Genomic DNA, 14301 nt, shown 5'->3' on the forward strand with positions numbered 1-14301 from the left:
CAGTCGTCTTAGCAATTCCAGGTACACTGCTTCTGTACTCTCTAGTTAGGAGTCAGGTGGTATTGCTTCCCTGTGGCCATTGCTCTGTGTGTGTGTGTGTGTGTGTGTGTGTGTGTGTGTGAGAGAGTGAGAGTGAGAGAGAGAGAGAGAGAGAGAGAGAGAGAGAGATATGAAGTTGAAGAACTGGAATATGGTCTGAACTCTCTGTGTATATCCAGGTGATGTTGCAGTGCCGTAAATGGTATTAATTTTAGTGGCATTGCGACCCCCTTTCTGGTTCAAGATTTCAGGTTTCTCACTTTTGCACAAGTGTGGGGAAGGAGACCGGTAAGCAAGAATCAGGACTGTTTGCTTTTATTTTTTAACTATATTTTTATTGATTTCAGAAAGGAAGGGCAAGGGAGAGAGAGAGAGAAACATCAATGAATGAGAATCATCGACTTGCTGCCTCCTGCAGGCCCCCCACTGGGGATGGAGCTCAACACCTGGCCATGTGCCCTGACCGGGAATCGAACTGTGGCTCAGCCACGGAGCCACGCCTGCTGGGCTTGTATGTCTCTTATGGAACCCATTCCATTGTGACTTGGCAGTTATCTACAGCTTGTGTGATTCCTGTTTGTGAACGGGAAACTTCTGAAGGGCTGAGACTTGCCTTACTCACCTTTACCTTCTAATCACAGTTCCTGGGGCTTGGTGGCTGTCCAGCTATTGTTAGATGTTAGAACAGTTGAAAAGATATACTCACTTTCTGCCAGAAAAACACCCAGCCTGCTCCCTGACTCAGTGGGCTTGTTTCTGCTGACATGGCTGTCATATGTAATTAGGTTGGCTGCCCTTCAAAGAAAGATTAAGGTTTTCCCCCCTCATTTTATTGCATAAGTTCAAAGTACATATTGAGCTGAAATGCGTACATGGGTGTACACACATGCACACACACAGAGGGTCCTTTAGTTTCTTCAAAACTTCATAGAAAGAATTCAACTCCGAAGGCAGTGGGAGTATCTGGTAGAGTTGTGTGTTTACAGGGAGACGATCTTGGTGGTTCATGAACCTGTTATTTTGGCCTAATAGTTAAACTGGCTTCTCATTCCAAGTATTGGGCGCCTTTCAGGCAGGGACAAAGCTATCACTCTTCCTCCTTTGGTTATAAGCAATGCGGTACCAAACTCTCGCATCATCGTGTGTATTAGGCCCTGTCCTTTGGCGTCAGACTTGAATTTGAATAATGGGCTCTGCTTCTTTATGTGTGTAACCTTGCGGTCTCAGTTCTCTCATCCATAATATGAGGACAACACTTAATAAATACATAGCTCCCCACTTCGTTGTGTAGAGAAAATGCCTGGTATGTAGTAGGTACTTGGTTAGTAAATACTTATTACCACTCTGCAATCACACAGCAGTGAGAGACTTCTTCTGTTACAGGGTAAAGGGCTTAGGAAGTCCCTGGGGAAAAGGATGTGGAAAATCACTTTTCTACTTTTCTTATTCTCATTGGAAACGTGGGGGGAAAAATGACTGTTTTCTCTTGCAAAGACAACCGAACGCTTAGTTTGTTCTGTCCAAGTCTGAAACCTCTTTTTGCCTGTGGCATGGCATGGAAAGCCAGGGTCATGGGCCATGTGGGGGTTTCACTGGGCCTCCCGCCCGTGGAAAAGCAATCCCTGCGTGGGAATGGACTCAGGGGAGCCATGGATGTGCAGGTGCCTGCAGTTAATCAGGCAAAGCAACAACATCAATTCCCTCTCCTTTATTTTGTTCTCATCAGAAAGATATATTTTCAAAAAATGTATTTTTACTGGAGACCCAGTGCACGAAAATCGGGCATGGGTAGGGTCCCTAGGCCTGGCCAGCCATCAGGGCTGATCGGGGCCTTCTGGCTGCTGGCCGGGGCCTTCCTTTGTTCCGTGCCGCCCCCCTGGTGGTCAGCGCACAGCATAGCGAGCAATTGAACTTCCAGTCTCTTGGTCAAACTCCCGAGGGGACACTTTGCATATTAGCCTTTTATATATATATAAATTGATTTCATAGAGAAAGGGAGAGGGAGAGACAGACACATCAATGATGAATCCTTGATCAGCTGCCTCTGGCACGCCCCCTACTGGGAATCGAGCCCGCACCCCAGGCACGTGCCCTTACCAGGAATTAAACCATGACCTCCTGTTTCGTAGGTCGATGCTCAACCACTGAGCCATGCCAGCTGGGCAAGCTTTCATTTTTTTAGTTTGTTCAAATTGAGCAGCCACAGTTCAGTATATATTGAGATACTCAGAGACTGTTCAGTGTCAGACATTATGCTGTACGAATGGTGACAACTGAGTTATAGTTGTCGGCTGTTTGCTAAGGGACTACTTCGTACTTGCAAACAGTAGAGCTGGAAATGGAGGTTTAAGAAGCTTGGAAGATGGCTGTCAGAGTTCAGGGAAGGAGGGCTTCTAGGAAGGGAACTGGCCTGTCATGCAAGAAGGGCAGGGAGGCCATGCGAGTCCTTTCAGCGGGAGGACGCTAACACTGTACTGTCTTCCTCGTTCCGTGTATTTTCTCAGGTCACGACTGCTGTGAGACGGTGAAGGTGCTGCTGTGTGCTTCCAAAGAGGGCCTCCCCGTGTTTGTGGTGGCGGAAGAGGACTTCGAGTTCATCCAGGACGAGGCGTACGATGCAGCCCAGTTCCTGGCCACCAGCGCTGGGAACCAGCAGGCGCTGAACTTCACCCGCTTTCTTGACCGGTCAGGACCCCCGTCTACAGACGTGAATTCCCTTGATGAGAAGGTGGCCCTCGCTTTCCGACACCTGAAGCTGCCGGCGGAGTGGAACGTGTTGGGGGCCAATCAGACTTTGCACGGTAAGAACTTAAATGACCCCCAAAGACACGCTGAGTTCGGAATCCTTACAGGGTTTTTTGGTTTGTTTTGTTTTAAGTCTTCCCCGGAGGATATTTTTTCCATTGATTTCCAGAGAGCGTGAAAGGGAGGGAGGAGGGGGAGAGAGAGAGAGAAAGAGAAACATCAGTGAGGGTGACACATCGATTGGTTGCCTCCTGCACTGCCCCCACCAGGGCTGGGGAACCTGTAACCATCAGAAATCGAACCCGAGATCCTTCAGTCCATGGGCCGACACACAAAACAGCAACAAAGAACCCCCACACTGATATTCCTTAGTCAGATAGGGTTTCCCACGTAGTTATTCTTGTGGCGGATGCCATCTGCTGGATGTCCTGGTTTTATATACACATTTAAATGAAACAGTCTAAACCTGGGGTCCAGTAAATAACAGCCTCTTCCCCCCCTGAGTTCAAATCCAGTTGGAAGATTTAGCAGTTACACAGCTGGAGGCGGAAATGTTTTTCTGTTCCTGATAAAGCTAGACTGGAGGACTGACATTAGACCTCCTGCCCGAAGGATTTGCTGTCCTTTCTGCCTTATCTCAAAGAGCTGGAAAGTCACAGGACTGCCCTTCAGTGTCCACCCAGCTTTGGTGACCGTGTTATTTAGGGAGAGCAGACCGGAAGTCACCCCCTCTGCAGGGAGCAGACCCTGAGGAGGGATGCCCAGAGGAGGCTGAGCCAGGGGCATGTTCAGTTCCTGCTCCCACAGACTCATCAGCTACACGTCTTCTTCCTCCCAGGACCCCGTGGAAGATTGGTGAGGGGTGTTCGCCAGCTTTGCCTCTCTTGTATTCACTGACTTGAACAGTTAGACCTGTGATCAGCAGCAGAAATGCCGCCCCCTACCCTCAGGGACTTACTATGGACAGGCCAAGGCCATCCTGCCCAGCTAGAACACAAAGGAAAGTGTAGACTCTGAAATCAAGTCAGGAAGAAATGACGTTTCCTGCCTTTTTCTTGCTAATACAGAGTCCAAGAACCCTCTGCAATGCCAAGACCTAGAGATCAGCGTGTTTGCCCTCGTGTAGGGCGTGAGCGCCTTTCCAGACCCTAATGTTGGGGCCAGATGCCCACAGCCCCACCGCGTCTGCGTGGCCTGGGAATGCGTATTCCGGCTGCCATTCATGCATCTCTGTCAGGATGGGCTGCAGTGGTTACGTGTGGAGCTCATGGTGTTTCTGTGGTTTTGTTTGTTTGTTTAAAGAAGGCACGGGAGTTGGATAGTTTGTTCATGTTACCAAATTAACAAGAAATCCATTTCACCCTGAACAACATGGGTTTCAACTGCGCAGGCGCTCTCAGACGCGTGTTTTCTGTCCACGGTTGGGAATCCCCCTGTGCAGAGGGCTGACTTAGTTTATGCTGGTTTTTGACTGCGCAGGCGGTGCCCCTACCCCCTTGTTGTTCAAAGGTCAGCTGTATTAGAAAAAGTGCAGGTCTGAAGCTTTAGGCGTATCAGTTCCCCTCTCTGGGCCTTCGCTTCCTTGTCTTTCATAGAACTGGCCAGCTTTAATATTTTTGTGGACTTTCCGTGTGCTTCTTAAGCTTCTGCTGTATAATTGCTCAAGCAATGCTAGCAGAGGTTAAATCAAATGTGGACACTTAGGAAAATGCATTAAAATCTCAGTAAGGTACCATTACACACCTATGAGGAAAGTTAAGGTTAAAAATGCCAGCCCTGGTCGGTGTGGCTCAGTGGATAGAGCATCGGCCTGCGGACTGAAGGGTCCATGTTCGATTCAGGTCAAGGGGCATGCACCTCGGTTGCAGGCTCGAACCCCGGCCCTGGTCAGGGTACTTGCAGGAGGCGACCAATCGATGTGTCTCTCTCACATCGATGTTTCTCTCGCTCTGTCCTCACCTTCCCTTCCACTCTGTGGGAGTGCAGAGTGACATCACCACTCTGGAAGACAGTTGGGCAGTTTTCTGTATGACCCAGCAATTCCACTTCTGCCGATTCATCCTAGAGAACTGAAATCTTACATTCGCTCAAAAAATCTTCGCACAAGTATGCCTATGGCAAGTTATTTATAATCACCAAAAACTGGAAGTAACCCAGATCTCTCTCACTCGGCAAATATATAAACAAGCCGGTACATCCACACAGTTGAATATTACTCAGCACTAAGAACTATTGACATGTGCAACAGCTTGGATGCATTTGGAATGCATTGTGCTAAGTACAAAAGTCAGTGTCCAAAGGGTGTTTACTGTGTGATTTCATTTATGAGACATTCTGGAAAAGGCACAGTCACAGGCACAGAAACTAGATTGGTCGTTGCCAAGTCTAGGGGTGGGGAGGGGCTGACAGCAGAGGGGTATCTGAGGGAATTCTTTGGGTGTTGCAGTGGTTCTACATTGTGGCAGTGGTGGTTATAAGAACACATGCATGTGTTCCAAGTCACGAGACTGTACAAAAGTGAATTTTTACATACATTAAACATAATTAAAAGAACAAACGAAAATGAACAAGTTAGGGGCATACTCTACAAGGTGAAATGCATGGGAAGATCTTGATATATATGCCTGCCTTTGAGTCAACAATTTCGAGCAGGAATCTGATCTCAGGAGCTAGATTCGAATTCTGCAGTTTTAACTGTTCAATCCGTTGTGGATTAGAGTCTCCAGAGACTGAGTATTTTAAGGGCAGAGTAGCTTCAGTTGAGAGAGGCTTGCTTGCTGTTCCAGGATGAATGTAGAGGAACATTCTGCTCACGTCGAGTTGTACCTCTAATACTTTTTAAAAGCTGTTAAAAGAAAGAAGGTACCAAGTGAGCTTGTGGCCTGGGATAATGAAACAGGTAAATAGGGCACTTGTTACCTAACAGGACTACTTGCTATTAAAAGCGAGGGTGTTTACTGGTATTCCAGCTTAATGCTTGTACAAAGGAGTCGTGTAAGATTTGTGCTTAATCCTCATACTAATTGTTTGGATGCAGAGCTTTAAAAAAAATTTTTTTTTTTCAGGTCAGTGGCTCCTTTTAAAACAGCTCAGGTTTCTCTTACGGAAAAAAAATACATATAGGCCTGCAGAAATTTACATATAATTTCAGGGATTTATAGCTGCCTTGAACCGCAGGAATGAACGTGAAATTACGAACTTCTGGTTTAGCTTTCAGATTGTGAACGGGAAAGAACATAGGCAGTGGAGTCAGTTTGTTTATATCCTGGCTTCATTGCAAATGTTTGTGCAGAATACTAATCTGTTTCTCAATTTCTTCACGTATAAAGTGGAGGAAAATGTATTTGGATAGTGTGCGCTAGTTAGCAGAGCTGTGCATTTTGAACTTACCAGGGCCGATATGCAGCAACCTTTTAGAGACAAACTTTGAGCTCTGATGAGGGAAGGGAACGTGTCTTATAAAAGGAAAGAACAGCATAATGAGACTGTTTCTCTTTTGCTTTAATTTATTTCTAAAGTTAATCCTCACTTTAAACATGAGCAAGAGGGCGTTCGTCCATTTCAATTCTAAGTGTTCTTTAATCTCTAGTTGCCTAAAGCAGCCTCCACACTGTTCTTTTAGCCTTAGTTCTGCCTTAAATGCAGTAAGGATTCATGGGGGGCGGGGCGGGGGGAGATGGTGGGGTAAGGGTACCTTCCCTGTGAGTTACCAAGTATCAGTTGTTTTAGCTTTTTTTTTTTTAATTGCATACATGTATGTATGTAGTTAGTTAATCTCACCCAAGGATATTTTCTCTTGATTCTTAGAGAGAGTGAAAGGGAGGGAAAGAGACAAAGAAAAAGAGAAACATCAATGTGAGAGAGAGACAACGATTTGTTGCCTCCCGCATGAGCCCCGACCGGGGCCAGGGATCGAGCCTGCAACCCAGGTACATGCCCTTGACTGGAATTGAACCCAGGACCCTTCAGTCTCAGGCCGATGCTCTATCCACTGAGCCAAATCTGCTAGGGCTTTTCTTTTTTTCAAGTGTATTTTTATTGATTTCAGAAGGGAAGAGAGAGGGAGAGAAATAAAAACAAATGATGAGAGAGAATCATTGATTGGTTGCCTCCTGCACGCCCCCTACTGGGGATGGAACCCACAACCGGGCATCTACCCTGACCAAGAATTGAACCAGTGACCTGTTGGTTCTTGGGTCAGTGCTCTACTGCTGAGCCACACCGACTGGGCTAGTTGTTTTAGCTTTTTAATGCCTCAGTGGTTAGTGAAAATGATGAATTAAGATGCTTTTTTTTCCTGAAAGAACCTGGTACGGTAGCAATCAGCATACCTCGCAGGTAAGAGGGTGAGCCTTTTGAAGACTAAAGTAAGGAGGAGAAACATGCTGGGGACATCTCATTCTTATTTAGTCATTGGTATTGTATGACTAGGAGAACAGGAAATCTCCCCGTCATGGGAGCGGGGATCCTCCCACAAGGAGAAATTTGGGTGGAGAGGAGGAGGAGACGGCCTTAAGAAAGACTTCGCTGAAAACAGCCTGTGCATTCTCAGTTCTGTGTGTCTGATGTTGGTTAATAGAACCTCAACCATAATCATTTGCTGCCTGTTTCAAACTTGTTCCTTAGGTTTTCATGGAAATTTTTCCTTAGCTGCACTCACTAGCATTTGTGTATTTTTCAGCTGTCATAGCTACTACAAAAGAAAAGAATGAAATATGAAAAGGCTGCTGGGGGATTTTTCTCTTCACAGAGGATTCCTACTATCTTGACTCCCAAGACAAGCAGTTTCTAGCAATGGCAGGACCTCCGCTCCTCCAGGCTTTGTTGCCTGTCAAACCTTGATTCTGTCGCAAGATTACAAGTGTCATTTTCCCAAGAGCCCACGCCTCACACCGGCCTTTTGTTCTCCTGCCCCACGGGGTGTAGATTTCCTGCGTCACATGAGCTTCAGGTGTATTTGAGAGGCAGCTCAGAATAGCAGAAAGAATGTGGGTATTGGCGTCTCATAGATAGAGATTCGGAAATGACTGCAGCAGGGCCTCTGGGTGGATCGAGGGTGTGAGAAAAGTACACACAGGCTTTGATTCCTATTGTTCACAGAACCTACAGCACTTTGCTTGGCTAGGAACTCTGGCAATGTGAAGAAGATGCCCCCAGCTAGCATTTCATAGCTGAACGCCCACCGGGCACATCAGCTTGCTCTGCACATCTGGGCACGTGTGTACAGAGGTGCTTCCAGCATCTGAGTAGATAGCAAGGGGGACTTCGGCGTTTCCTACACCTTCTCTGTGGGTAAGAGCGGGGCTACATAGGGATTTTTCCAATGGGTGGCTAACCAGGAAAACCAACAGCCAACATATGGCCTACAGAATGGCATTACAGCATGAAGGAAATGGGAAGATATAATGAGTGTTCAGATGGAAGGCTCTCTGAGTATAATTTTCTTTAAGAAACCAAAGAAAAATTTAGAGGAGATTTTCCATTTGTCCTTTAAAAGATCGAAGAAGGCAGACTTATAATGAAATTAGAGAAGGAAGCAGCAAGGAGAAAAATGGGTTTAATGAGTACGTCAGTCAGGTTTCAGCCAGAGAATCAGAACCATTAGGGGGAACAGATATGTATTAAGATTTATTACAGGGAGCCCAGCCGTATGGCTCAGAGGTTGAGCTTCGACCTATGAACAAGGAGGTCACGGTTTGATTCCTGGTCAGGGCACATGCCCTGGTTGTGGGCTGGATCCCCAGTAGGGGGTGTGCAGGAGGCAGCCGATCCATGATTCTCCCTCATCATTGATGTTTCTATCTCTCTCTCCCTCTTCCTTCCTCTCTGAGATAAAAATATATTTTAAAAAATTTTATTATCGGGACTAGCTTGCGTGATTGTGTGGGCTGACTAAGCAAGCCCCACATTTGTAGGGCGAGAATAGAAGGTCATGGGCAGGCAAGCTCAGACTCACCAGCGTGGTGAGAGCGTGGTCCTCAGACAGTAGGAAGGGGAGACGGAGCGGGATGGAGCTCTGGAGCATAGACACCGCCAGCCGCCTCCCACAGGCGGGTTCTCTCTCCCGGGGAAAACCGGCCCTGCCTTTGAAGCCTTCCAACTGCCTCAGGCCCACCCAGACTACCCGGGACCTCTTCCTTAGTAAATGAGCTGATTAGGGGCTTTAATTACATCTGCAGAAAAGCCATCACAATGAGGGCAAAGATGGACAGGGAGTTGGCTGACATGATGCGAGGACATCCAGAATCCCATGGCATAATCCAATTCAGACTGGGACAGAGGACCCATTGACATCATAGGAAATGCAGTTAGTGATCTGAAAACACAGCTGAGTAACTCTCAGAACAGAGGAAAAATACAAAGGAACATCAGAGGAAAAATATATAGATATAGAGAGGAAAGAGAGATTAATCCTAAATTGTAGGTTTAAACTAGCGTTTAAACGGATACAAAAGGAAAAAAAATCAATAACTCTTCCCGTTGGATCCCCATGTTGTGACCTACATCCACTTTTTAAAGAATATGTATATTTTTATTGATTTCAGAGAGGAAGGGGCGGGGGAGAGAGAGAAAAATATCAATGATGACAGAGAATCATTGATCGCCTGCCTCCTGCACTGGGGATCGAGCCCACAACCCAGGCATGTGCCCTGACCAGGAATCGAACCATGACCTCCTGCTTCATAGGTGGACTCTCAACCACTGGGCCACGCCTGCTGGGCCACCCGCTCTTTTTTGGTAAGGAAAAGAGTATATGTGTGGAGCCACCCTTATAAATTAGGTGTATTAAGTTGGAATGTAGAAGTGGCTTGATCCTCTTGTGGAACTGTCTCCTATTGGAGATTTTTCTTCTCATAGTTTTTTCTAACTTTATTCTGTTTTCCCTTGAGAGCTGTTTTTCCTCGGCCACTACAAAATTGTTCATGTTGTATGTTGTGGCCTTCGCTTTAGGATCTTAGGTCCTTGGAGATCGTGGTGTTCACCTGACTTGTCTTTCTGCTGGTTTGCTGTTGTTTTTCACGTTCTCCTCTGGCTTCTTCTCCTTTCTCCCCGGCTGCAGATGGGGGCCCCCGCGAGACACTGATGCATTTCGCCGTGCGGCTGGGACTGCTGAGGTTGGCGTGGCTCCTGCTGCAGAAGCCAGGTGGCCGCGGGGCGCTCAGCGTCCACAACCAGGAAGGAGCGACACCTGCGAGCTTGGCCTTGCAGCGGGGTCATCACAAGTTGCACAAGCTTCTGACCGAGTAAGTGCTCACTCTCCCTTCCCCCTCCCCTCCCCTCCCCTCCCCTCCCCAGCAGCCCCACCCCTGATTCATGCTGGTACCACCCACTTGGCATCTCGGTGTGTTTGCCGCAAATGAGAACCGCAGCTCCGTGCCTTGCCTTCTGCTGGAGGCTTGTGAGCCTGCTCCTGCCTCACTGTGAGAGGGACCCACGTAAGTCACACCACCATTTCCCTCTCCTCTGCCTCCCTGCCTGCGCCGCTCTTGCCTCTTGTTAGAAGTCTTGTCTGTGGGGGTAGCATTCTATTGCCATGTGTCTAGTTGATCCCTGTTTAGTACAAGAGGAAGCCGTACCTTTTTTGTGGTATGTCTTCAACACTTGTAAGAGTTCATTGGAAGTGAGTACTTGGATATAACTGCATGCAGAAAATATACTGAACCACGGAGGTTAGGTTGGAATGTAATTTCTGTGAATAAAATCAGAGCAATCGTCTATTCGTGTGAATAGCAGTAAAAAGCAACCGAGTTGTCTTGGAAATCGCTGTAGGAAAGCCTGTGTGTGTGTGTGTGTGTGTGTGTGTGTGTGTGTGTGTGTGTGTGTTGTCGGTTGTCATGCAGTCTGACTCTTCAGAGAGTTTTCTGAAGAAAGGCTATTAGTTAAAATACTCGGATTCTTTTTTCTTTTGTAAATAGAAAAATAAATGCATTAAAGCAGGCAACATTTTCCCATTGGAATATTTATAAAACGCAGAAATTTCAAGTACAGTTTTTCTTATTTAATATATTTTTATTGTGTTATGATCATTATCTTCTTTCTGCTCCGTAACTGAAGAATGAATCTTGGCTCTATGGTCTTTAGCAGTTGAGGGATCCTTGGAAATTAAGTCAGTGTTCTCTGATTCTCAGATGTTTTGCTCATGGTAGACTTCATTTAGTTGTAGTTTATAGTTGACTGTTTTTAGCTGTGAGTGTGGGACAGTGTACAAAGGCCCAGAAGAGATGTCTGAATGTAATGCTACTCACTGTCATATAAACAGCTGTTTTGTTTGTTTCTGCGTTACGTGCCACGCTTACAGCTTTCCCAGTTGAGCCAGACAGAAGATTCTTTGCAGAAGGCTTTGTCATGGGCGCTGCAGATACAGTGACGGGAGGAGGGGCGGGCGCCCTGCATCTCAAATGAGCTGTGGAGACTTGAGCTCCCCTATGACAGTATTCCAGAAGCGATGGGCTCCATTCCTGCGCACTTCCCATCTGGCCGGTGATTGGATTCCCTCTGCTGCGCGCCTCCTGGCCTCCGGGAGACGGGCCTCGTTCCAGTAGCTGAAACAAGTGCCTTAGTGTAACTATCAGGCGGTCCCAACGCAGCTCCCCTAAATGTGATCTTAGGGCCCAGGGTTTTTGCTGGGAGGCGGGGTTGGTTAAGGATTGCCATCCAAATGGGGAAATGAAGTGATTACCACAGCTGCATTATATGCTTGGTGAGGGTGTCACAAGACCCGTTGCAGCACAGCTTAAAGGAAACGAGTGTGTGTGCTTGGAGCAGAGGCGTGGCTTGCTTCACAGTGCTGCCCCTGCTATGTGGGAAGGCCACTCATCCCACAGTAAGGAGGGGAAAGGCAGATTCGGAAACCCGCATAGAGGACCGCAAGCGGAGAGCGTGAGCGCGGCGCTGCAGGTCCAGCCCGAACCGGGGTTCTTCTGGCTGTTCCTCTAAGCTGCGGTTCTGTCGCCCAGAAACAGTGCTGGGTCATAGTTAGCAATTTAAAAAGCTTATGGGGTGATTTTTACTAAGTCCCCCAGTCTTACTGTGATATCAGTAGACTTTGCTAGAATTTCAAGTAAGAGTGGGCTGCTTTGATAAATAAATGAAAGCATGCTTGGAGAGCCCTAGCCGGTTTGGCTCAATGGGTAGAGTGATGGCCCACGGACTGAGGGGCCCCAGGTTCGATTCCAGTCAAGAGTACGTACCTCAGTTGCAGGCTCCATTCCTGGCCCTGGTCAGGGTGTGTGCAGGAGGCAATCAATTGATATGTCTCTCTCACATCGACATTTCTCTCTCTGTCTCTCCCCCTCCTTTCCACTCTCTCTAAAAATCAATGGAAAAATATCCTCGAGTGAGGATTAACACCAACAACAACAAAAGAATGCATGCAGAGTGCATAGCAGAGTGACTGACAAAAATATTCTCTCTTATTGCCCTTTTCTTAATTTTCCTCCTCTCCCTCTAGGTCTGTATCAGTTTTTCATCCATTAAGGAAATTTTTCCAAAATCTTGAAATATTTCCAGGCAGCATTTGGATGTCCCTACTTGATAAGAGTTTGAAATTATTCCCAAGCGGAATAGATAACACTTTAAAAGAATTAGTTTGGCTCTGACACAGGCTGTGATGTCAGTGGCACAGGGAACTCTAGGTCATTAAGGAATCATTTACAATGCGGCCACCCTTGCGAAAGGAATATTTCTCTTAAGGGTTTTAACTGTAGAGTATTGACATAAAAATGGCGAAACATTTCATTTGTCCAAAGAGCGAGTGCAAAAGTGTTTGTCCTCATAACCATCTCATTTTCAGTATCAGTTCAACAACTCTTTATTTATCGAATGCCTGCAGTGCATTGTTGGTATGTTATAGGTAATATTTCATTTCAACCTTATAACAGCCTTTCTTAAATAGGCATTATATGTATTTTACTGATGAAATATGAAGGCTCAGAGAACTCCAGTGACTAGCTCAGTGCTTTATAGAAAAGTGGTCAAGCTGCTGTTACATGCACATCTGTGGAATTCTGAGGCCCACATTATTCCCTCTGCAGAAATCTGGCAGACTCAGGAAGAGACCACTGGGGTAGAGTGTGGCTGGCACTTGATGAGGAAAAGGCTCTAAGTTTTCCATTCAGTCCTCGCCTCTCCTTGCCTGAGGGAAACAGGAGTCTCAGTCCCATAACCTGACGTTTATATTACCCATCAGAGGGCTTTAAACGTATCGTCGGTTACATTTAGCCAGTCTTTTTATGTTTCATTCCTGCGACAATTTAATGAGTGTGGAGGGTAGGTATACCCCTGTTTTGTAATTGAGGGAACTGAGGCCAGAGAGATGAAGTGAGCTCCCAAAGTCATAAGGCTAAAAGTAACAGAACCAGGCCCAGGGTCAGAGTCCAGCGATCTGCCCAGTTTGGGATGACACACGTGCACAGGCCCAGCCTGGCAGACACTAGGCCGTGAGTCATGGTCTCCTGTGGTGGGTGATGTGGCCCCTTGCAGAGAGTTAGTGTCTCTAGTTTCTCAGGTCCTTCTTTTGACACATTTGCACTTGACACCTGGGTTCAGGTCAGAGGGTAGAGTAGCTACTCAAGTGTACGTATTTCACAATGGAGCCGAGTGCAGTTGAGCAAGATGTTCTGTTAACATAGTGATTGCCTCTTTACGATCCCTTCAAGTACTCTTTAGTGGGTCCTTAGTAGCCCATCTGGTGCATAGCCAGTTTGGAGCCTTTGCTCTTCCTTAGGGGAGAAAAGAATGAACTAAATGCACAAAATAATAGCCAGGGTTTTAAAAATATGCCTTACATTCATCTAGCCTGAGTCACATCCATCTGTCCATTTGTCCATCAGTTCATTTATCCATGTATTCATTCATCCATCTTCCTGCCCTCCTTTCTCACCATACGATCGGGTCTTTGTCTTTTAGTAAAGATACGGTGCTGGAACTGAGTGGAAACTAGAAAGTGAGGGAAGGGCAGTAACATTTATTATTAACATTTATCTGCTACATTGGTGCTTTTCATGTGTTCTCATTAAAATTTCTCAGCAAACATCTAAAGTGTGGTCAGTACTGGACTCCCATACCGATGAGAAAAGAGAACAGGGAGGCTAAATACCTTGCCCAAGGCTATGTAGGCAGCATTGCCATGATTCACAAGCCTGCTGTTTTTAAGCTTTATTGATAGGATTTTATGAGCAGTCATGTTTGGTGATATTGTCAGTCTTTTAACCAAACTGATTCCACTGACTCATAGATCTGGTTTTCAATTACCTTTTTCCCCCTTTTCTGTTAAATTTTCCACTGAAGCATTTTTAGAATTTTGACATTTCATAGTTTCTTTTTGTGTTTGTTTGTTTTTTCAAAGCCATTCAAATAATAATTTCAGGATTTCTCTATCTGGCAACATGCTGAGAAATTACAAAATGCACTTTCTGAGGATAATGCTTATATTTATAAAACAGTAGCACCAGTTGCCATCTGTATTTCTGCTAGGCATTTTGCATAAATTCTCATATATTTTATCCTCTCCCTAAC

The 14301-nt window shown here is 46.2% G+C and overlaps 1 protein-coding gene across 1 annotated transcript in view; it reads left to right on the forward strand.

Annotated features, from left to right (window-relative positions):
• Window positions 1-14301, forward strand: part of AKAP13 (A-kinase anchoring protein 13) — a 184106-nt gene that overhangs the window by 68121 nt on the left and 101684 nt on the right. Inside the window, exons 4-5 of the mRNA XM_028132592.2 lie at window positions 2544-2840; window positions 9845-10028. Of these exons, the coding sequence (XP_027988393.2) occupies window positions 2544-2840; window positions 9845-10028 (481 nt within the window). The remainder of the gene's footprint in view (window positions 1-2543; window positions 2841-9844; window positions 10029-14301) is intronic.

Source organism: Eptesicus fuscus, chromosome 25 (genome assembly GCF_027574615.1).
Source record: "Eptesicus fuscus isolate TK198812 chromosome 25, DD_ASM_mEF_20220401, whole genome shotgun sequence".
Lineage (NCBI taxonomy): Eukaryota > Metazoa > Chordata > Mammalia > Chiroptera > Vespertilionidae > Eptesicus > Eptesicus fuscus.